We start from the raw sequence: 24727 nt of genomic DNA, 5'->3' as shown, positions 1-24727 counted from the left end.
AACATAGACAATAACTTACCTGAAAACTATAATGATGATTTCTTACATATTCCTGTACTATATATACAACATAGACAATAACTTACCTGAAAACTATAATGATGATTTCTTACATATTCCTGTACTATATATACAACAAAGACAGCAACTTACCTGAGGACTATAATGATGATTTCTTACATATTCCTGTACTATATATACAACATAGACAATAACTTACCTGAGTACTATAATGATGATTTCTAACATATTCCTGTACTATATATACAACATAGACAATAACTTACCTGAAGACTATAATGATGATTTCTTACATATTCCTGTACTATATATACAACATAGACAATAACTTACCTGAAGACTATAATGATGATTTCTTACATATTCCTGTACTATATATACAACATAGACAATAACTTACCTGAGTACTATAATGATGATTTCTTACATATTCCTGTACTATATATACAACATAGACAATAACTTACCTGAAGACTATAATGATGATTTCTTACATATTCCTGTACTATATATACAACATAGACAATAACTTACCTGAAGACTATAATGATGATTTCTTACATATTCCTGTACTATATATACAACATAGACAATAACTTACCTGAAGACTATAATGATGATTTCTTACATATTCCTGTACTATATATACAACATAGACAATAACTTACCTGAAGACTATAATGATGATTTCTTACATATTCCTGGTATATACACAACATAGGCAGCAACATATCAAACAGATCTCCTGAAAAATAACAAAAAAAACATGTACCAGTATCTTCAATATTTTCGTTCTTTGATTATAAAAAGTTTAATGAAAACTGTTTAATACTTACAAAAGTAGACAGTATAATAAATTGAAAGAATCATGGATGAGTATTAAAGTTAAAAAAATATTGATCATAAATAAATTATGTATGACACCATTTAACATTTGTGATGTGCGATGTCAACAAGGCCTACAGATCTCTTCAGAGAAAAGCATGCTCGACCCTGAAGGGGTCCACTGGTCTTTATATACAGTAAATTCTCAATCCACACAGAGCCCGGGCTTTGCTAATTTGCATCTTACCAACCAAGTAAACATACATACAACGAATGTACTTCCATCTGTAATGAAATGTTATACTATAACGCACATCCGCCGCCTACAGCAGACCATTACATTACCTTCCCCTTCGAGAAGACTCATCTTGAGTCTTGGTCTGGGGAACTCGTGGGTAAGGCAACTCCGATTCGGCAATTGTCAACATCCCACCGCTGCCACCATTTGTAATGTGCGACATCAACAAGGCAAACAGATCCCTTCAGAGAAAAGCATGCTAGACCCTGAAGGGGTCCCTTGGTCTTTATATAAAGTAAATTCTCAATCCACACAGAGCCCGGACTTTGCTAATTTGCATCTTACCAACCAAGTCAACATATGTACTATGAACGTACTTCCGTTTATAACGGAATGTTATACTATCATGAATGCACATCTGCAGTCTACAGCGGACGGTTACAAATTAAAACTGTAAACTGTCATGAAACCCATTTATGTCAAAGACTTACCAAGGACCAGGGTGGGCCAGTTTTCCAGCCTCGCACACAGGCCCTTGAAGAAGATCTGGTGAAGGAACAACAGTGTCTCACTGAAATACAATACGCGTAAAATTGAATTTTCTCCCAAATTTAGTTTATAATTACTAATTTTAGCTTAATTGTGAAGACAGACATAACCTCACATGAATTTTGCTCAAGTCTGTTTTCTGGGTAGAAATGTGGTGTTCTTTTTTTGAGAAATCAAGGGATGTACCCTGCTGGGGTTCAAACTCATTTAATCACTACCGGTATTTTCTTGTGTGTATTATGGGGGCTCTTGGAGAAAGTCACGCCATTAGCACTGTAACATACTTTTTAAAGAAATTAAAGTTACACAATTTTAAGAAAACAAATTTCAATGTGTTTTGAACATTATCTTGGTGTACCTGTTAAGGAAGATGGAGTTGACATCCTCATGCGTGATGGGAGGCTTCTTAGAGGAGGCAGCCATGCGGAGAGGCCGCAGGAAGCAGCAGACCAAAGTAGACAGCTGTTGATTGTATTCTTCTTCACACTCTACCATGCTGAAAAGACATTGACATATTGGTTTGTTTACAATATACAGGCCTATTAATAAAGGCAGAAAGTTGCTCTCATTTCTTCAAACATAAAGAAACACACTGAAAGTTTTACGATATGGCATATTGATGCAACAAAAACTAATATTCATACACCAATAAATAAGTGGAAAGCAGTCTGTATGGCAATGTCATTCAATGTGTAACATGGCACATAAATAGTCAACTTTCTTGCATCCGATCACCTTTAATAGTATCTTACAATCCATCTGGCACACATTTTCCTCTTATATTGTTGATCATGATACTGTTCTACATAGTTATGTTATTACAGTTCAACTCTTGCTTAAATTTCATGAATTGTTGTGAAATGTTCCTTGTAAAGCAGTTCTATTGCGTGACATAAATTTACGTAATTGACACTGGTCGACTGCTAGGAAGTCTAACACTAACACTCTGCTGTCCATCTTGGATCCTTCCATACTACTAACACATCGCTGATTTCTTCAAAGCTGTATCTCCATACTCTCATTTTCAGCTGGCACAAAATGACTCCCAGAAGGTTGACGTCAGAATTTGACTTGATGTCATGAAAATCACATCAAGTTAAACTAAGCACTTTATTGATGGTAAGTTTAACAAGCTTAGCATGAAAATATACCGATGTTTTATCATGTCAGCTGTCATTGTTAATGTTTGAGGAAATGAGAGCAATAAATCAGATCATGTAGACCAGCATATTATGCACCAGTCAATTGTAACCACGCCCCCCCCCAGGTCCGGGGATAGCCGGGGAAATGGGCCGTGTTTTTACCTTTCAGGTGGCCCCGAAGTGCCGGGTGAATGCGGTGGTTTTGTCTTTGCGCAAAATATAGCGGGGAATGGGCCTTACCTAGGGTCTCTGGGGTGCGGGGACATTTGGTGGGGATTTTACCATCTGTTCGTCCCGGCAGGGCGGGGATTTTACCCGGGGTTGGCTGGACCAAAAGTCACAGTCCCAGCTATTCCCCGGACCTGGGGGGTCCGTGGTTACAATTGACTGGTGTATTATAATCTGTCCAAAAACAGTAAATACAGAAGTTATTGTCTGTACAATGTTTTGCAGACGCCACTGGTGCCCCAACCAATGCCAAAATTAATAACTCTGTGTAGCCTATTTGTAATCTCAATTAAGCAGTAAATACATGTAAAAGCTCAAGTGCACCTATAGTAATCTCAACTTATAAAGCAGTAAATACACATAAGAGCTCAAGTGCACCTAGAGTAATCTCAACTACGCAGTAAATACACATAAAGGCTCAAGTGCATCTAGAGTAATCTTAACTTAGCAGTAAATACACATAAAGGCTCAAGTGCACCTAGAGTAATCTCAACTTAGCAGTAAATACACATAAAAGCTCAAGTACACCTAGAGTAATCTCAACTTAGCAGTAAATACACATAAAGGCTGAAGTGCACCTAGAGTAATCTCAACTTAGCAGTAAATACACATAAAGGCTCAAGTGCACCTAAAGTAATCTCAACTTAGCAGTAAATACACATAAAAGCTCAAGTGCACTTAGAGTAATCTCAACTAAGCAGTAAATACACATAAAAGCTCAAGTACACCTAGAGTAATCTCAACTTAGCAGTAAATACACATAAAGGCTGAAGTGCACCTAGAGTAATCTCATCTTAGCAGTAAATACACATAAAGGCTCAAGTGCACCTGGAGTAATCTCATTTACGCAGTAACATCATAACACTAAAGTGCACGTAGTGTAATCCCAATTAAGCAGTAAATTGACATAAAATCTCAAGAGCACCCAGTGTTACACATACACTAGTGAAATCCCAATTAGCAGTAGATACATATAAAACCCTAGTGTAACCCCAATTAAGCAGTAAATACACATAAAACCCTAGTGTAATCCCAATTAAGCAGTAAATACACATAAAACCCTAGTGTAACCCCAATTAAGCAGTAGATACACATACAACCCTATGTAGTCCCAATTAAGTAGTAATTAAATACATACACAAACTAGTGTAATCCAAAATAATCAGTAAATACATTAAGCCCTTGTGTTATCCCAAATAAGCAGAAAATACATATAAAAACCCTAGTGCAATCCAAAAAAAGCAGTAAATACACATAAAACCCTAGTGTAATCCCAATTAATCAGCAAATACATATAAAGACTCAAGAGTACCTAGTGTAAGCCCAATTAAGCAGTAAATACACATAAAACCCTAGTGTAATCCCAATTAAGCAGTAAATACACATAAAACCCTAGTGTAATCCCAATTAAGCAGTAAATACACATAAAACCCTAGTGTAACCCCAATTAAGCAGTAGATACACATACAACCCTATGTAATCCCAATTAAGTAGTAATTAAATACATACACAAACTAGTGTAATCCAAAATAAGCAGTAAATACATTAAGCCCTTGTGTTATCCCAAATAAGCAGAAAATACATATAAAAACCCTAGTGCAATCCAAAAAAAGCAGTAAATACACATAAAACCCTAGTGTAATCCCAATTAATCAGCAAATACATATAAAGACTCAAGAGTACCTAGTGTAAGCCCAATTAAGCAGTAAATACATATAAAATCTAGTATAATCCAAAATAAGCAGTAAACGAATACATATAAAACCCTAATGTTATTTCAATTAAACAGTAAATACATATAAAAACCCAATAAAGCAGTACAGATACATATAAAAACTCAATCTCAATATAGGACTAAGTACACAAAAGAAGCAGACCATAAACAATCTGCAAGTTTCATATCAAAGGAATGAATGCAAGGTCTTGTAAACGTGTTTGTTTGCCCTGTGTGTTAAACAAGTAAACAGGCTTATGATTTTAGCATTAAGGTAAGCCAAGAGTTATATGTGTACCTGAAGACAATACTGTTACGTTTTCTCATGCTCTCAGCATGCGGTGAGCGGATGTAGAGCTCCACAATCTGTTTCCAGCGCCGTCGACACAACCATCCACGGAAAAAACTCTGTACCTGAAACCCGCAACACTGGGATGTGATATAAACAGATTGACCTGTGGTGGCATTTCAACATCATGATTTTATTTTTTTAATTGTTAAATCATGAATCTATGAGTTAAATCATGACATGTGAAGAAAATGTTTGGATTTATGAAACTGTGGAAGCTAAATCATGAAAACTATGAAATCGTGAAATGGTTAATTTGTAAAATAGGAACTAGTAAGCTCATTAATTCATGTACAATCGAAACTCGTTGGCTCGATATCTCATGGCTCGATATCCTCATTGGCTCGAACCAGATTAAAAGGACCGATTTTTTTTTACTCTATGTTCATATAAAATTCGATCGGATGGCTCAATATCTTGAGGGTCGATATTTCTCCACGCTCGATGTCATTTTCGCGTTTCCAAGTAAGAATTTCACACTTTGTTTTGTTTGCTTGGGTCGATGTCATTTTCAAGGGTTCAGGTAAGAATCTCACACCTTGATTTGTTTGCTTGGCTTCATTTAGCACAAGGCGCTAATCAATAAAAATTGCTTGATTTTAATATAATTATTATCAAACTTAAATGGTATAACTGATTGAATAAACAGGCCATCACTTTAGGTTCTGTCTCTAATTGTTATCCATGAAAAATTGTCAATGCACTTTGATATAACTTATAAGCTATGTTTGTGTTACTCAATGTTTAAAATTGCTTGTTTGTTGTTTTCGCATAAATGTATTTTTATAATAATATTAAAAAAAAAATCAAATGATATTTTCAAAGTATCGAATAAGTCATGTTATAAACTGTACTATGTTCAATAAATACTCTTTTCTTGTTGAGATAGCGTAGCCAATAACAAACGAGGTAAACAAGACTTTTTGTAACGAATACAAAAAAATAACATTCTGTAAGCAATCCCACTTGGCTCGATATTCTCGAGGCTCGAAGTATTTTGGCCGGTCCCTAGAATATCGAGCCATCGAGTTTCGACTGTAATTGCGAATATATGAGTTGAAATTATAAATTCTTGAAGATGAAATCATGAAGTTGAGTGTCACCACAGTTTTCACCTTTAGTTCACAACTGAGTATTTTAGTGCATGAAAATATTTTAAATATTAAAGTAATGAAAAGCAAGGGAGAGAGGGAAAGTTGAAATTAAATTGTTCATACTGAATAGCACTTTTTTGTAATATACTAATCAAATGATTTTTAAGCAAGTAATTTTGAATCCAATTATTACATACTATATTATGGTAAAGATATTTTCTTAGTGATTTTAGTTCATAAAAAAAGAGAACACAAGATGACTGTTCCTAGCTAAATGGCACACTGGCATTGAAGGTGTCTGTTATTGAGTGAACTAAACACTATCAAATTCAAAAACAACTTACTAAATATGATTTACAACATTCTGAGAACCAAAATTATTTGGAAGAATTCATACATTTACGGAATATCCATTACTGATATGGCTAATAAGTGATGTATACTGTGATCCTAATGTTGTTGTTGTTATCAGTCAAAAAGGAGAGTAACTTGATTACAATTATATAATTAAGACAGAGTTATGGCTCTTGCTATACATGTTCATATTGTCTCGATCCAGCAACTTGATTGTGTAACAGTTTCATTTGAATATCTTGAACTATATTTTGAGTTATGGGCAAGGTTAGTTTATGCAGTATGATGGTGCTGACAACAACGAGGCTTTCAAAATACTGTTACTTTTTTTTCTTCGAAAAACAGACAAGCTAACTGTTTAAATTTTAAATTCTAAAACTATTACTACCAACAAAAGCCCCATGTTCATACACAATACAACACAGTTACTTATAAGCTATGCTAATTCTACAAACAAATGAAAATATCTTACCATGTTTTTTCTCATATTAGGGAATGATATTGTGAAATGAGTAAACAGCTTGCCTGCTCTCCAAAAAGTATTTCCTCAAAGGAAAGCTTTATTTGAAAAAAACTTATAAATTTAAAGAAACACCAACACATGTTAATACTAATTATACTAAGTTATATTCATATCTGAGTTAGTTTTAATGATTTAGTTTTTGCTTTTCAATTATTTATTTGTAGGGAAGGATAGAAACTTTAAAGATGCACTCTTACTCCCCGATAAGATTTACCACGATTAATATATTGTTTTAATATTCCAAAAAGGATTAATAAATGTTGAAAACAATGGTTCTTATGAAGGATACTGAGTTTAATTTGAAAGAAATGAGCATTAATGTCCCATCATAGTAAGTGCATAGTCTAAAATAATAGAAGTGTTATACGGGATTCTTTTGCCATATCAAAAATCATAAAAAATCTGTCAAACATGGTATTTCTACCATATGACACTATATATAGAAGACCACAGTAAATATTTTAGCATTCACCAATCATTTAATATTTTTGCACTTTCTGCTATTAAATATGCAGTTACAATCTTGTTATCAATAATTAATATTTCCATAAACCCATTATTTAGTAAGTAGTGAAAGGTTTTTCAGTCAAAATTGATGTTTGTTATATATGTGTATGTATTGATTTTGAATAAGAGTGTCACCTAACCCAGATCATGATTACTTTACTTATTTATTTTAGCTGATATGAATCACTCTTGAGTCATTTTCCTTGGTAAAAAAACCTAGCGCTAGAAAATGACCCCTTCCAGGTGGGGCTAAAACCACATCTCTTTGTCCAGAATTTTGAAAATACCACTTATGCACTGTTTGTTTTTTTGCCTAAAAATAAGTTTCATCTCATTGTAGTATAAAAACATTTATAGCCTGAAAAATAACACTAATGTAATGAGTTATGAGAGGATTTTTAACATAAATCAATGCTTGTTGTAAAGATTTATTCAATTTCCAATTAAATGTGACACTCAGAGATGCATCACTTGTGAAAATAGTGCTTAAAGTGATCACTCTTTGCATTTGGAGCTCCTCAACCATTTTTTTTCAAAAATAACCTCGGATGTATTTGGACGGTTTACATACTAAAAAAGAGGTAAGTTTAAGTCCGCTGCAAGTAGATCGCGTAGTGATTTTATTTAGCAGTTCAACTTTATGACTTTACTCTTGGAAATCTTAATTATGTTTGCAATAATATACTTCACTGGCAATCAGTTTAAACTTAGATCAATAAATACAATTCTAAAACACTACATTACTAAAATGATTTAATTCAAAAAATTACGAACTACTTTAACTGATGTACCGGCATACATCCGAGGTTGTTTTCGATAAAAATGGCCGAGGGGTTCCGAATGACTCTTTGACATAAATTTTGATCTTAAACAGAAATTCAAGAAATAATCCTCTATGTATATCTATTATTGATGTGCAAGCATGCTTGTGTAAAGAAGAAACATAACATTTATAATTTATCATAACTACATACAACAGAACCATGGCATTTTACCCATACCTAGAATACTAAGTCTGCATTACACCAGTTAAGGAAGGAAAACTGGTAAAAATTGGAAAAGGTGGAAATAAATTCAGGAACTATGCAAACAGTTGCAGGTAAATTACAAGATAGTGTCACAATGTTGTTAATATACCCATTGAAAATCCAGTCAAGTTCATTCCAAAGGACAAGATGGGTTAGTGAGAGAATTTAGAAAATATAAAAACTATATAATTTTTTAAGTCACGTCTAAGTCCACATGATAATATTTCCCCATGTGGGCAAATTTGCCACAAGAGCAAGTAAGCTCATCATATATATATTAATAGGGATGAGGTAAATAAACTCTCAGAGGCAAATTTGCCATATGACTTCAGACTGGTAAATTGCCTCAAGGGGTATTTCATGTCATATAAATGCAACAGCAGTGAAAAGTTTAGTAGAGCACTCGCCTGAATTGAAAAGGCCGAGTGAGAGTATAATTAAACTTACACACCACTGGTTTAGGTAAGATTTTGTGCTATGATTAGGTCTAGTACAGGTTTGTTCACCTTGGGCAGCGTTTTGGAAACTCTTAGTTTCTTGAAGTAACTTGTTATCTCATATGGCTGACTCAGAGATCCATGTGACATGCACTTACAATAAAAGCATCTTTATCAAAGGATTTCATACTTGATAAGAGGTCAGTAAATAAGTGTCAGTCCCTCAATACAGACTCAATATTTTTAAATTCTTTTTTCTTGAAAATATTGTTTCACTGCCATTACAAATATTGTTTTACTGCCATTACAAATATTGTTTTACTGCCATTACAAATATTGTTTTACTGCCATTACAAATATTGTTTTACTGCCATTACAAATATTGTTTTACTGCCATTACAAATATTGTTTCACTGCCATTACAAATATTGTTTTACTGCCATTACAAATATTGTTTCACTGCCATTACAAATATTGTTTTACTGCCATTACAAATATTGTTTTACTGCCATTACAAATATTGTTTTACTGCCATTACAAATATTGTTTTACTGCCATTACAAATATTGTTTTACTGCCATTACAAATATTGTTTTACTGCCATTACAAATATGGTTTTACTGCCATTACAAATATTGTTTTACTGCCATTACAAATATTGTTTTACTGCTATTACAAATATTGTTTTACTGCCATTACAAATATTGTTTTACTGCCATTACAAATATTGTTTTACTGCCATTACAAATATTGTTTTACTGCCATTACAAATATTGTTTTACTGCTATTACAAATATTGTTTTACTGCTATTACAAATATTGTTTTACTGCCATTACAAATATTGTTTTACTGCCATTACAAATATTGTTTTACTGCCATTACAAATATGGTTTTACTGCCATTACAAATATTGTTTTACTGCTATTACAAATATTGTTTTACTGCTATTACAAATATTGTTTTACTGCCATTACAAATATTGTTTTACTGCTATTACAAATATTGTTTTACTGCTATTACAAATATTGTTTTACTGCCATTACAAATATTGTTTTACTGCCATTACAAATATTGTTTTACTGCTATTACAAATATTGTTTTACTGCTATTACAAATATTGTTTTACTGCCATTACAAATATTGTTTTACTGCCATTACAAATATGGTTTTACTGCCATTACAAATATTGTTTTACTGCCATTACAAATATGGTTTTACTGCCATTACAAATATTGTTTTACTGCCATTACAAATATTGTTTTACTGCCATTACAAATATTGTTTTACTGCCATTACAAATATTGTTTTACTGCCATTACAAATATTGTTTTACTGCTATTACAAATATTGTTTTACTGCCATTACAAATATTGTTTTACTGCTATTACAAATATGGTTTTACTGCTATTACAAATATTGTTTTACTGCCATTACAAATATGGTTTTACTGCCATTACAAATATTGTTTTACTGCCATTACAAATATTGTTTTACTGCCATTAATGACTGTGACCTTGAGATATGTACTGATCACAATAAATGTCATGATTTAAGAGCTGGGAAAATAATGTAAAGTCTTCAATGCATCCACCCGTACAAAAATTCCAACTGTAATACAGCTTTTAAAGACCTGCAAATGAGGAGTAAAGTCACATTTACAGGTGTAAACCGCCTGGAAACTGAATTTGAGCAGGAAAAGCATGATATTTACAGGCGTAATTTCTCATAGTGCAGGCAGAATTTCTTATTTTACAGGTGTAAAAAAAATCTGTAAATTTCAACTTCGAATACTTTCATGACTTAATTTACATCAGAGTGGTGCTATTTGGACCTGTAAAAAAAATACAGCTGTAAAATTGAACATAGAAATTTTCTGAGCCTAATTGTGTAGAAAAAAAAGTTAACTTATTTAATACACTGCTGTTAATTTAAACTTAGGTGTTTTTATAGAGAATAAAAGATGACACTGGAAAATGATTTTAAAAATACTTTTATCAAGTACTTTATATAAGCAGTGCATTAGAATATCTTTTAAAAACTAATTATTTAAGGAATGAATTGCGGGGTTGATGTCATTATCGGGGTATAAACGCAATTGGATTGGAGTCCGAAGGACTCCACGCGTTTTTCCATTCTCAAAAAACCCCACACTTTTTACCAAAACGCGCTTAAAACGCACTAAAAAGCATATTTTTCCTGCGTTTTTCTGAAAAAGTGTATTTATTCTGCATATTTTTATGAATAACTGCGTAATAAGTGTATCTTTTCTATAATAAGTGTATTTTTCCTGCATCTTTTGTTAACTAAAGTGCGTTTTTTGTGTGAATAAGTGCGTCTTTTCTAACAGAAGTGCGTTTAAGTGTATTTTTTCTGTCAATAAGTGGGCTTTTTATACAGAAGTGCGTTAAAAGTGAATCTTTTAGGTTTCCATTTTCAGCAGAGTGCGTTTTAAGTGGATCTTTTAAGGGAAAAGTGCGTCTTTTATTTTATTTATTTTTTTACCACCAATAAGTGCATTTTATGTGCGTCTTTTATTTTGATATTTTTCTGACCACCAGTAAGTGCGTTTTAAGTGCATCTTTTTGTTAAGAAGTGAATCTTTTACTTTTTTTAATATTAATGTGAATCATGCCCTTCTCAAAAAAACATTTATGAAATACACACATAAATACAAGAATATGAATGAATGAATAAATCAACCAGTAAATAAGCATTTTATTATTGATCGATATACCTTCAAAATAAAAATAAATAAAATAATGAAATAAAAAGAAAGATTATTTTAAAAATCAAAAATATATTATCATTTCTTATTTATTGTGTAATCAAAAGAACACATTTTACTTATAGGCAAGAATCAATTGCATGTAATTACAACATTTATAGAATTATTATTCCTTAAGTTTCTTGTAATGACTACCAAATTCTTTGTCATTTCCTTTCCAATTTTACAACATGCATGATAAGCCTGATCTTATCTGATTGTACCAAGGACCAATTAAATCTCAGCATTTAGGGAGCCAATTTCAAATCAAAGCTACTCAGGTAGCCATTTTGTTGGGATTTCATTAAAATAATATTGATGATGTTTTAAAATAGATCAGGTGAATATGAACTATGATTAGAAACATGACAATACCACTATTGGATGAATTGTGATAAACTGACATGTGAAAGCACTCAGGTCATGGTATGTATTCTTAATTTCAGTTGTTAATTTCACTGTTATGACAGAACAGAAATTTGACACTTGACTACTTGGGGGACTTTTGTTTGTCAACTTTCAATCTAGTGCACATATTTTAATAAATAACAATGCTGTTGTAGATAGTAGCTGGAAGTAGGATTATTGGTCCCAGATAGTAGATGTAGTTTTAAAACTCTATGAAGATGCACTTGTTTTTATCCTTATATATTATGTTAATATAATATTAACATATTAGGCTGAAATTGCCATGTTTCCATAAATATGCACACTAGCACCTTTAAAGTTATACAAATGATTACAGTGTTGGTTTTTGGAGGGGTCATAAAAACTGCCATCTTCCACATGGCTTACCAGTTATTGGATACTGGCCAAATTGGGTCTATCAATTTAAGTTAAGTACTAATAAAGTCATTACTTATTTAAAATATGATACCCTGTTTTATTCCAGAGCTGTCAGGAATCTCTAGATTTGACAAAAATATAACAAAAGATCCTTGAGACTGTCATTTTCCACTTTGTAGCTTACAGTTTTATGATTTTCTATCAAATATTTTTGCCACTGAGTAAAAGGTTATTTTATTATTGCTAAATTTGACAAATATGTACTTGTTTGTCTGACTGTAAATACATTATGTCCAGTTACAAGGTGTCATGTTAAATTAATTATGAGATTTTTTTTTTATATATGTAACACAAACTCATGTTTAGGAAATTTAAATGAAACAAAATGTGTATTAATTTATTCAAATGTGTTTTATTTTTGATGGTTCAATATATTTATATATACATATATATATATATATATATATTTGCAAAAATGGACACCTGCAGGTAAAATGCACCTGAGTGAATTTGTGCTCTTTTTTAACACAGAAAAATGCTCTTTTAACGCAGAAAAAAATGCACTTTTAACACATTTTTTTTCATAAAATTTGGGTGCAAAAGTTTCCCTTTTAATCAGTAAAAATGGAAGTGCGTTTTTTAGGGATCAAAACGCACTTCTTTACTGAAGTGCGTTTAACTGCGTTTTTAACCCCAAAATGCGCACTTAAAACGCAGTTGAGTGCGTCTTTTCTAGAAGTGCGTTTTTACCTCCAAAAAGCGCACTTTCAAGAAGTGCGTATTCTTTCCCAAAAAACGTACTCAAGCGCGTTTTAACTGCGCTTTTTGGAGGTAAAAAATGCACTTCTAGAAAAGACGCACTCAACTTAAAATACACTCAAGTGCGTTATTTGTAAAAAGCGCAGAAAAATACGCTTTTTTGTAATTTTATTCACTTTTTACGCACTCGGTAAGAAAAATATGCTTAAAACACAGTGCCAATACCGCTGCGTTTAACGCGCGTTTTCCACACTTTTTTGAGAAGGGTTTGACCAGCCCAAATGTGTTCATATCCCCGATAATGACATCAAACCCGCAATTCATTACTTATATTTACACCAATAGTTCATTATTTCATTCAAGAAATGTTAAAATAATACTTCATTTCATCTAAGAAAACCTTTCAGTTATCCTTTCTTACATATTCTGTAAATAGAACGACCCGACTGTAACCGGAAACATTTTTTCAAATGATGTCACAATAACACGGGAAAAGATGAACCACTTGAAATCACTTTTAAACGTCAAATTGAAACACTTTTAGCAACAAAACATTTAAAATATCATAAATTAACACTTTCTAAAATGTTGATTTATATTTTACGGGACCTGCTGACACAATTCTAACAATAACAAGATCAATAGTTTTCATGTACATTGTTATGCGATAAACTGCGATCCGAACATATCCGAAGATATTGTGTTCATCGATTGATAAACGCAATTGCCGAAAGGCAGTTCATTTAAGGAATGGAAGTTGAGGTGTAAATATTTCACTGTAAAGTTAACATTTAAATTTAAAATATTCTGCAAATTCAAACTCTTTTTAATATGACTTAAATTGAGAAATATTTTTAATTTCTGTTTAATTTCAGAATTAATTTTTGACAAATTACACTATTGGTGCTTAAATAAATGATTGCATACAACAAATCAATTTTGTTATATTTCTTATAAATGTAATTTCTTGGTACCGGTAATATTTCTAAATATAATCATGATTTAATTTGTTATATTAATAGTAGAAAATCCTAATTTTATATCAATGAACATCTATATCTTAATGAACAATAAGTAAAGTGCTGAAAAGTTTACCATTGTAACATGTTAAACAAAATTTCTCTCTCCATGAGTCCAGGTATATCACACCCTGGGCTGATCAGTTCATTCAAAGGTCAGGCAATATAGCTATGACAATGGTGGTGTGTAGCCTGTAGAAGAAATGGAGAAGATTCACAGTCATATTCTGATAGACGGAGATCTTAAAAGAAAGGCGATCTTAAAAGAAAGGCGTGCTCTGCAGCAAGGACAGTGCATTCAACTGAAAAGTGGACCAACATTTTTTTAACATTTATGCATTCTGTTTGATAATGATCTCGTCTGGCATTTTCATTATCCAATTAATTTTCCAGCATTTGAGTTATAATGCCTCAATCCACTGTGCTAGGGGAATACATATTAAGATTTCAGAAAAACGTTTAAAAGTGTAGTGTCAATTATAAAAAGTGACTATAAAAATGCCATTGATTTTGTTTGCTTGTACAAATTTAGGATGTTTAATTTCATTGTGTGAGCTCCTTTACCTTTTTAAGTTTTGAAATTCAATAAAGATTAATACTCTTGTTAAATGCATGCAAAAAATTATGACTAATGTTATTTTTTTGTGTTTTTTTTTATCGTTTTTTTAAATTATAAACAAGAATAAATGTTTTAACTGCATTATTGTAGCCCTGTTAATTCTACACCTGTAAATCTGAAATTATGCCTGTAAATTCTGCATCTGTAAATCTGAAATTACGCCTGTAAATTCTTCGCATTTAAATCTATAATTACGCCTGTAAATTCTAGACCTGTAAATCGGAAATTACACCTGTAAAATATTGCTGAGAATTACGCCTAATTTAAATATTTCGCGCCATTTTACAGGTCTTTTACACCTGTTTTACAGGTCTTTTACCCCTGTAAATGAACTTTGATTAAAGTGAATTCCAGCTGTAATTCTTAGAATTACAGATGTAAAATCATGAAAAATCACAGGTCCTTTACAGGTCTTTTACAGTTGAAAATTTCGTACAGGCATGATCATTTGTAGCTGTTGAAATTTCATGACCATTATAGGTTTATTCAATATGTAGTCACTGCCACAAGATTTTTAAATGCGACCTTCACCTACTAAAATTCTATAAGCTAGAGATATACCATTCAAAGACATTAATACTAAGACATTGACGTATTGGCTGTCAAAAAGAATCATAAACTGGTCCTGGCATACCAACATTTTTCAGGTAGCTATTTGTTGGAACATTATGATGATATTGTTCAAATTGGGGTCGTCTTCTTGTCAGAACCTAACTACAAGTAGTAATAGTGGCTTTGACCTTGACCTTTCAATTGACATGATGCTAAATCAGATCAATTTCGCCCTTTATAATTACCTACTTTGTTTAAGAATAGAAGAATAGAATTTATTAAATCACAGTCCACATGCATTTGCTTGTCCAGGACTAGTAAATCTCTCCATAAGCTAAACAGTTATAAATATTTATATCAGGGTGGATCGGTGTCTGATAATGTCAGTTGCAAGAATCATTTTTATGGGACGGTTTTCATTGTGACATATTTATATCAGGGTGGATCGGTGTCTGATAATGTCAGTTGCAAGAATAATTTTTATGGGACGGTTTTCATTGTGACCTTATAAACTGTAAACATGACATCTTTTAATAAACCAATGACATTGAAAATTAATGGTCAATTTCGATGATGAATATATATATGTTAGTGTGTAATGGAAAAATATATTTCCTTTGATAAACATGAGAAATAATTTATTTTGAACAATAAATTTGTATCCATGATGAGTCAGCACAAAATTTGAAGATGGTGTGACACGGCACAGTAAGCGCACGCGCGAGAGAGAGAGCTGGCCCTATTATAAGTTACAACAGGAGGATATACAGTGGGTGGGGTAATCTCTATGTGGTTTTCACAGAGTGCACATGGAGGCTTACTTTCAATATCACTTGTTGTTCGTTGTCTGTGTCCTGCAGTGAAGGGCGAGCATCCTTTAGATAAGGCAGTAACATGAAGCACAGCTTGTTTAATCACTTACGACTTTCAACCGTTAAATGTCTTTAACATCAGGTATGAGTAAACATATATTGCTACAAAAGGTAGGTAGGTATAAATTCAAATTCCATGAGCATAAGGTATTCTAGGAGCATTCTCAATAGCCTTCTGGATCTTGCAATTACAATTGTCAGGAAAATGCAAACTTTGAAAAAAACTATTCCTGAACTGTTGGCTTAAATAGTCATAAATTTGCACATTGAAGTTTAACCATACAGGGCACAGACAATGAAATAGGCTGTTTTTGTTAAATGCAACAATAAAAATACAGAATTAAAGCAAGCTAGGTTTTAAGCTTACCTAAGCACATCATGCAACTGTGGTGACAGTACGTTTTCCAAAAACTTCAGCACTTGGGGTGATTTGCTAAGGCCGAGTGTTATTTGAGAATACCAAATAACCTAACAAATGACAGCAGTATAAGTATTAATGAGCGAATACAAAAAGAGTATGAAATGTTAATTCCTGTTACAGAAAGTCCACATGGTCTTTACAGTGTATTTAAGATGCAGTCTTTTTATACAATGACTTGAATCAAAATAATGCACTGAGCGGCACTGAGCGAGGCAGCAAAATTCTATCCACATCTATCTAGAAAAAGCTCTCACATACCATTGCATAGGAATTGGTATGCAGAGCTCAACAGCTAACATCTTAAGCAATGCACCCCAATATGTGACTATATTATGCCCAAAGAAGCAGTTGGTCACTGAGTAAAACAATTGATTGTACATTTCAGTATTTATAATGACTCATGTTTTTATCTTATGCTCCCAGAATACTTTGCTTTAATGATTAGGAATATAAATTGTGTTTAAATAAACGTTATGGGTTGTTCCTTTTCCTACTGTAAAACATGCATGGAAAGAATTATTTGAATTGTCAACAAGAGCGCCACACTTAATCTGTTAAATTTTAGTCAAACAAGGGGAATAACCTAGAGAATAACCGTATTAATGGAACTTGATAATCAAAGGTCTCGCAAGATGTGTACCAAGTTTCAATTTGTTATTGAGTTATGGTCAAGCTTAAAGGTTTTGCACACCACCAAGGCTATCACAATACCTTGACGTTTTCTTCCATAAACATATGAGATAAAAACAAACAATGATTTCACATTTTATTTTGCAAAACAATAACATTTTGAGGTTTTGATATTTCTGGTTTGAAAGTCCGACAGAAAAAAACAAATACATTAAACCAGACATTAACAAAACTATACTTTAACAATAAAAAACTTACACTTAAAAATGTCTAAGAAATTGTGCTGCAATAACAAGTTATAAGCTGTAGGAAATCAAATATTTCATTATCTGTGACCTCTTCCCTTGTAAACATCTACACATTGACAATGAAGGACTGCCTGCCAGCCATTATTCTTTGTAAATTGCCATTTTCCTTGATAATAATGAGAGTAGAAGACTATGTAAAAGTACAATGAGAAACATCAGAACACTTCAGATAAAATCTACTATAATAGTTTAAAGAGATTCAACATATTTAAGAAAAGGCATGATTAAGATGTGCTTATATGAAAAAGATTCAATAACAAAATTTGATAGTTACACACTTAGCAAATATGACAAATGACGAAATAGACAACCTTTTTCACGACAACAAATACAATGAAAGGAAATGCTGGTTGACAAGGCAAAAATATATTCGTTCAACACACAATTGGCCCAAAGAGTTGATGGCAAACTGACAAACATATCACAAAACAGCACTGACAGGTCACCAATTGGAAGCCATTGAGAAAGCTGGAAATGTTCAAGGATAAATGCCAACTTTACAATTTGCATGCTGTACTGCAAGGAATATACTTATGATTTTCTTTTTGTATTTTGAGTAACAGGAAATGTATCATACTGTATATGTGTACATGCAAGTCATTTGTCAACATACTACACTCTAACTCAGATTCTTCCTGGTTTATCTGATCGTTCGTTGTAACGCGATACCTTTGTTCCCGATCCCATTTTTTATATAAAAAGCACAGGCGGCAGATGCGTTGACATGACCCACCATGTGGCCACACCCCCTCCTTGAAAAATTAGTTAAAAATACTACCTCTAATTAAAGGTAGGCAATCCCCAATCACCATCGGAATCTGTGTTTTCAACGAAATGACCAGTTCCCAGTATCCGAATTCAGGACAATTGAGGTCGAAACAAAATTAATGTTATACTGACCTGGTAGCGATTTTGGAATAGATTATGGGTGTGAGTAGGTTGTTACCTTTTGTTGTATTGCCTGCGACAGTTTTCATGCCCTGTAATTTGATCTATTTGACGAAACGAGCAAAGTTTATTTGATTTTTATTTATTTTTAAAACACAGATTCCGATGGTGATTAGGAATTGCCTACCTAGGTTTTTTTCTTAGAAATGAGCAGGCTAAACATCATTAAACAAAAAAGCCTGTACGGCATTTTAGAATGGCTACGTTTTTTCTGAGTTTGGGTCTTAAAATATCTATTTTGTTGATGGAAATGTTTTGAAGTTGTACAATACATTTTCTAAAATTTTGATATATTCTATGCAAGTTGTTTGGAAACAATTGGTTAAAAAAGTTACTGTAGTTACGAGCTTAAAGAAAACAACATCGTCCGTATGAGGTTCTTAACATGTCTATCTTTAATTAGAATATTAGATTTTTTTTGTAAAAAAAAACATTTGCATATTTGGTTGATATATAGGGTTTTGTGACAGCTGATTATGTTCAAAATAATTTTGGTCCTGGAAAAAAATAATTTGACTGATTTTTTTTAAGTGGGTGTAGCCATAGGGTGGGTACCGCCATGTCAATGCAACTGCCGCATGTGATTAAAAGAAGAAATATATGATAGAAAAATACAAAATAACTGCTCAAATAAATGCTCAAACAATATCACCCCGGGCTGGTTAATAAAACCTCAGGTCAATGTGCTGTTCACGTGATGCAGCTGGTTTTCAGTGTACAAGCAAAATACTTGATAAGGCACTTAACAGATAACCACTGCCCTTACCTTCTTTATTTAACAAAGTTATATTTTGAGTTCAAATCCATGTGTAATTGTTTTCTCCAGGGTTATCATATGACTAGAACATCTCTCCATTGAATATATGAATATTTATCGAGTGGTTTGGCGTCATGTCAATAACGCTGTATAAACTCTAGCCAACATACAACTTTTAGTTGACTTACACATACATCAATACCAGGCAATTTAGTGACTAAATTCCCATAATAAAACTTTCCAAACGTTTGCGTTCAAATGAGCTACACGACCAAGCCTGATCCAAGCCGATCTAATTCAAAATAGGATTACTACTCCTTGCAAAACAGCTCAACTCTGCATTATAATTCACTTACATGTAGTACATATAGTACAGGCAGAGACAAGCAACTCACCTTCTTTATTTTCTTTATTTCATCCGTTTCATCTTCCAATTTGTGGTTGGAAAAACGGTCTTTCTTGAACTTTTGTAACTAAAAATATATATTTACCAATCTTAATAATATCTTTTAAGCGTTTTCACATTTTTTGCAAAAAACAACAACAAAACAATTAAAGATGTGGTCCTTAGTTCAGTTCTATATTTATGAATAATTGCTTGTTTTAATGTAAAATCGCACTATAGTTCACCGAGTGAGCACCAGAAGTTATATATCACGAGTGGCATAGTGATTTTTTTCACGATTCTACATTGAAACAAACAATTTTTCATTTTAATATCCGCCTTAAAAGGGTACCGTATACAACTTGACGGTTGTTTTTATCATACACACTCAATATGGTGAACATTTGTGGCAAGTTATTTCAAATCCTTTAAGAGTTTCAAGAGATATGGAGCAGAGACGATAGCGATATGACCTTTGGCCTTTAAGTGTGTCTTTGACCATGAACCAAGCTGGTTCTAATATGCTCCCTGCATATCATTCCAATATGGTGAACATCGGATATGTAGTCATATGACCTGTGACCTTGACTGCGCTAGTTGTTACATGCACTCTACACATTGTTTAAATATGGTGAACATTTGTAGCGAGTAATTTCAAAATTATTCCAATAGTTCAAGAGATCTGGAGTGGACACAAAATATAGTCATATTGCCTTTGACCTCACTTGTGACCTTGACCTTGAACCGAGCTGGTTGAAACATGCGCTCTGCATATTGTCTTAACTTGGTGAACATTTGTGGGTACTTCCAAAAACCTTTTTAAAAGCGATATCTGAAGAGATATGGAGCGGGCATGAAAAAGAGTCCCAGCATAGTCATATGACCTTTGACGTCTAAAAGTGACCTTGACCTTGAACTAAACTGGTTGATACATGCACTCCGCATATCAACTCTATATGGCGAACATTTGTGGTGTGTTATTTCAAAATCCTTCGAGCGGTTCAATATATACATGTGTATGGAGCGGACACGAAATGTAGTCATATAACCTTTGACCTCTAAATGTGACATTGACCTTGAACTTAACAGGTTGTAGCATGTACTTTGCAAATTGTCTCAGTATGGTGTACATTTGTGGCAAGTCATTTCAAAATCCTTCAAGCGACTCAAGATATTTAGCGGATATGATTTGTGACGGACAGACGGACAGACCTATTAACATTTGAGGTTTATGATGGTATTTTCCCTTCTTTAAAAATCCCTCAAAACGTTTTTTATTAGAATACGTAGCCATCATTCTCCCCTAAAACCGCTATGTTGGCACAGACAGGCAAATTGTGTGTGAACGTAACGTCATTTCAGAAATGACTTCATCGGCATTCGTCCAACCCGTGTGCACGCTGAAGATTGATTTAATTGAAAACAGGCTAAAATTTCAGAACATTGAAAAATACCAAGTTGATATGTTCACCAATAAAACAGAAAATACATATTTTTTCCACTGATAAATCTCTATAAACCACCGGAAAGCAATTGATAAACTAATTTATTTTCGCTAAAATGTGAAGAAAGCTAATATGAATCACTCTGGAGTCTGTTTCCTGGGTAGGAACCCATACTGCGTAAATTTTGAAAGGTGGTGAGAGGTGGACACTTATACCATTGGAAAACTCTCTACTCTGACCAGTGAACCTTTTATTTTAGTGAAACAAAACACTCATGAAATATCATCGCTATCATGCTAAACATTCATCAATACATACATATTTGGCTCTATATATTATTGGCAATGACAGCATATCTTCAACCTGTAATGCATACCTCTGCCTTGAGTTTTTTAACCTCAGTGGCAAGCTCCTCTGTCTGCTGGACATAGTGCCACTTTGCCTGCCTCTCACTTTCCAGGATCTGTAGGCATTTAAATAATCAATTATTTAGTAAATAAATCATAGAAAATGCCATTATGAACAATCTGTCAAAGCTGCAAGGAATGAGGAATTTTCTAGTTGCAGGGTTTTTTATTGGTGTTTTGTGAGAATGGCCTCTACCCTTGGAATAAGTAAGTTTTGTATTGCTTTTTTGCAAATTGAATTGTTTATGAATCATTTATGGAGGTTATACTCAAACACGCTTCTTACCCATTTATTTGTTGGCTTTTAAAATTTTACAACATCATTAAACAACAGTTTTTGCAGAGTTTCAGAAGCATTTGATCTTATTGATCATTCCTTTATTCTTGACTTTCTGCAAACGTTCAATTTTAGCACAAAAAAATATAATGGACTTAAATCTTCTAAACAGATGTAAATTGATAACGTAAAATAATAAACAACGGATATATACATGTCGGAGGCCATCACTTTTGTAAAAGGAGTACAAAAATGATGAACACGTTCTTTCATTTTATTAATCTTTTGTCTTACAAATACGTTGAGGCTATATAAATCAAAGTGCTGATATCAAGGGAATTAATATCAATCATGCAGAAATGAAACAATCACTTTCTGCTGATGATACAACGAAATACAATAATGGACCAGAATTAATTTATTAATTCATTGCAATCATTTTCAAGAAGTTCTGGTATAAACCTCAACACTAATTAGTAAAACATATGAACTTATTAATCTGAAGACCTAAGTTGAAAGCATCCACACCATTCAGTAAAATCTATATTACAGAGCTTGTTTTATCTCAATTACCTAAGTTGAAAACCAACCTGAATAACATGGAGATGTTTCTGTTCCAATTCTTCCTTCTGCTCCAGGACTTTGCTGTAGCTGCAAAAAGGAATTCAATTGTGATGCAATTAAAGAATCCGACCCTAAAAAACAAGATTGTTCTCAATAATATGAAGTTTTGATTCCTGGTGAACACATTTGCTTGCTGATTACTAATGTTTAAAACAAATATTACGAAAACAAATCACACATAAAGCAATTAAAGTTTGTGTATTTGCTATTACTAAATTGTTGATGTGTTTGACCAACATACTAAGTTTGTTAATAATATTTAGGTGAAATCGAACACCTAAACAACAAAAAAATCTCACCTGTATATAACTGTTGGCACGATAACTCAATATTTTAACTGAAAATGGACTTGAAATAACCTATTTTCAAAATCTGAAGGACAAAAAAAATCTTATGACGTATTCATTTGGGTATTATTTTTTACATTGTTCAAACAAAACTGTACAAAAAATCCCCTGATAGATACCAAAATATATTTTTGCGTAAGAAACCGTAAACACCTTTGTTATATTTTTAGTTTATGCTTATTCATTTCAGCTGGATTCAGAAGATAGCTTTGAGGTGACATGAAGAAATATTTTATTTCCAATTCCAAGGTTGCTATAAAACCAGGGCCGGAATTCATACAATATCTAAAGTAATTTCCGAGCTCTAATACTTTCCCTCATTAATGTATCCCACTGTCCATACTATTCCTCATTAATGTATCTCACTGGTCATACTATTTCTCATTCATGTATCTCACTGGTTATACTATTCCTCATTCATGTATCTCAATGGTCATATTATTCCTCATTCATGTATCTCACTGGTAATACTATTCCTCATTCATGTATCTCAATGGTCATACTATTCCTCATTCATGTATCTCAATGGTCATAATACTCTATTCCTCATTCATGTATCTCAATGGTCATACTATTCCTCATTCATGTATCTCAATGGTCATACTATTCATCATTAATATATCTCAATGGTCATACTATTTCTCATTCATGTATCTCAATGGTCATACTATTCATCATTAATATTATATATCTCAATGGTCATACTATTCATCATTAATGTATCTCACTTGTCATACTATTCCTCATTAATGTTTCTCGATGGTCATACTATTCATCATTAATGTATCTCACTTGTCATACTATTCCTCATTAATGTATCACAATGGTCATACTATTTCTCATTAATGTACCTCAATGGTCATACTATTCATCATTAATGTATCTCACTTGTCATACTATTCCTCATTAATGTTTCTCGATGGTCATACTATTCATCATTAATGTATCTCACTTGTCATACTATTCCTCATTAATGTATCACAATGGTCATACTATTTCTCATTAATGTACCTCAATGGTCATACTATTCCTCATTAATATATCTCAATGGTCATACTATTCCTCATTCATGTATCTCAATGGTCATACTATTCATCATTAATATATCTCAATGGTCATACTATTCATCATTCATGTATCTCAATGGCCATACTATTCATCATTAATATATCTCAATGGTCATACTATTCCTCATTCATATATCTCAATGGCCATACTATTCATCATTAATATATCTCAATGGCCATACTATTCCTTATTCATGTATCTCAATGGCCATACTATTCCTCATTCATGTATCTCAATGGTCATAGTATTCATCATTAATGTATCTCAATGGCCATACTATTCCTCATTCATGTATCTCAATGGCCATACTATTCATCATTAATGTATCTCAATGGTCATACTTATTCTCATTCATGTATCTCAATGGTCATACTATTCATCATTAATATATCTCAATGGTCATACTATTCATCATTAATGTATCTCAATGGCCATACTATTCATCATTCATGTATCTCAATGGCCATACTATTCCTCATTCATGTATCTCAATGGCCATACTATTCCTCATTCATGTATCTCAATGGCCATACTATTCCTCATTCATGTATCTCAATGGCCATACTATTCCTCATTCATGTATCTCAATGGCCATACTATTCCTCATTAATATATCTCAATGGCCATACTATTCCTCATTAATATATCTCAATGGCCATACTATTCCTCATTCATATATCTCAATGGTCATACTATTCCTCATTAATGTATCTCAATGGTCATACTATT

At 32.6% G+C, this 24727-nt stretch overlaps 1 protein-coding gene across 1 annotated transcript in view; it reads right to left on the bottom strand.

The window, feature by feature from the left end:
- The window catches only part of LOC128225995 (ras-specific guanine nucleotide-releasing factor 1-like), a 139322-nt gene that overhangs the window by 9613 nt on the left and 104982 nt on the right, over positions 1–24727 (bottom strand). The window contains exons 5-12 of the mRNA XM_052935888.1: positions 22550–22610; positions 21652–21738; positions 19841–19918; positions 16331–16363; positions 5016–5131; positions 1992–2129; positions 1576–1655; positions 690–766 (exon numbers count right to left, since the gene is read on the bottom strand). Of these exons, the coding sequence (XP_052791848.1) occupies positions 690–766; positions 1576–1655; positions 1992–2129; positions 5016–5131; positions 16331–16363; positions 19841–19918; positions 21652–21738; positions 22550–22610 (670 nt within the window). The remainder of the gene's footprint in view (positions 1–689; positions 767–1575; positions 1656–1991; positions 2130–5015; positions 5132–16330; positions 16364–19840; positions 19919–21651; positions 21739–22549; positions 22611–24727) is intronic.

Source organism: Mya arenaria, chromosome 3, assembly GCF_026914265.1.
Source record: "Mya arenaria isolate MELC-2E11 chromosome 3, ASM2691426v1".
Classification (NCBI taxonomy): Eukaryota; Metazoa; Mollusca; class Bivalvia; order Myida; family Myidae; genus Mya; species Mya arenaria.
This window is presented reverse-complemented; position numbering and strand designations above follow the sequence as displayed.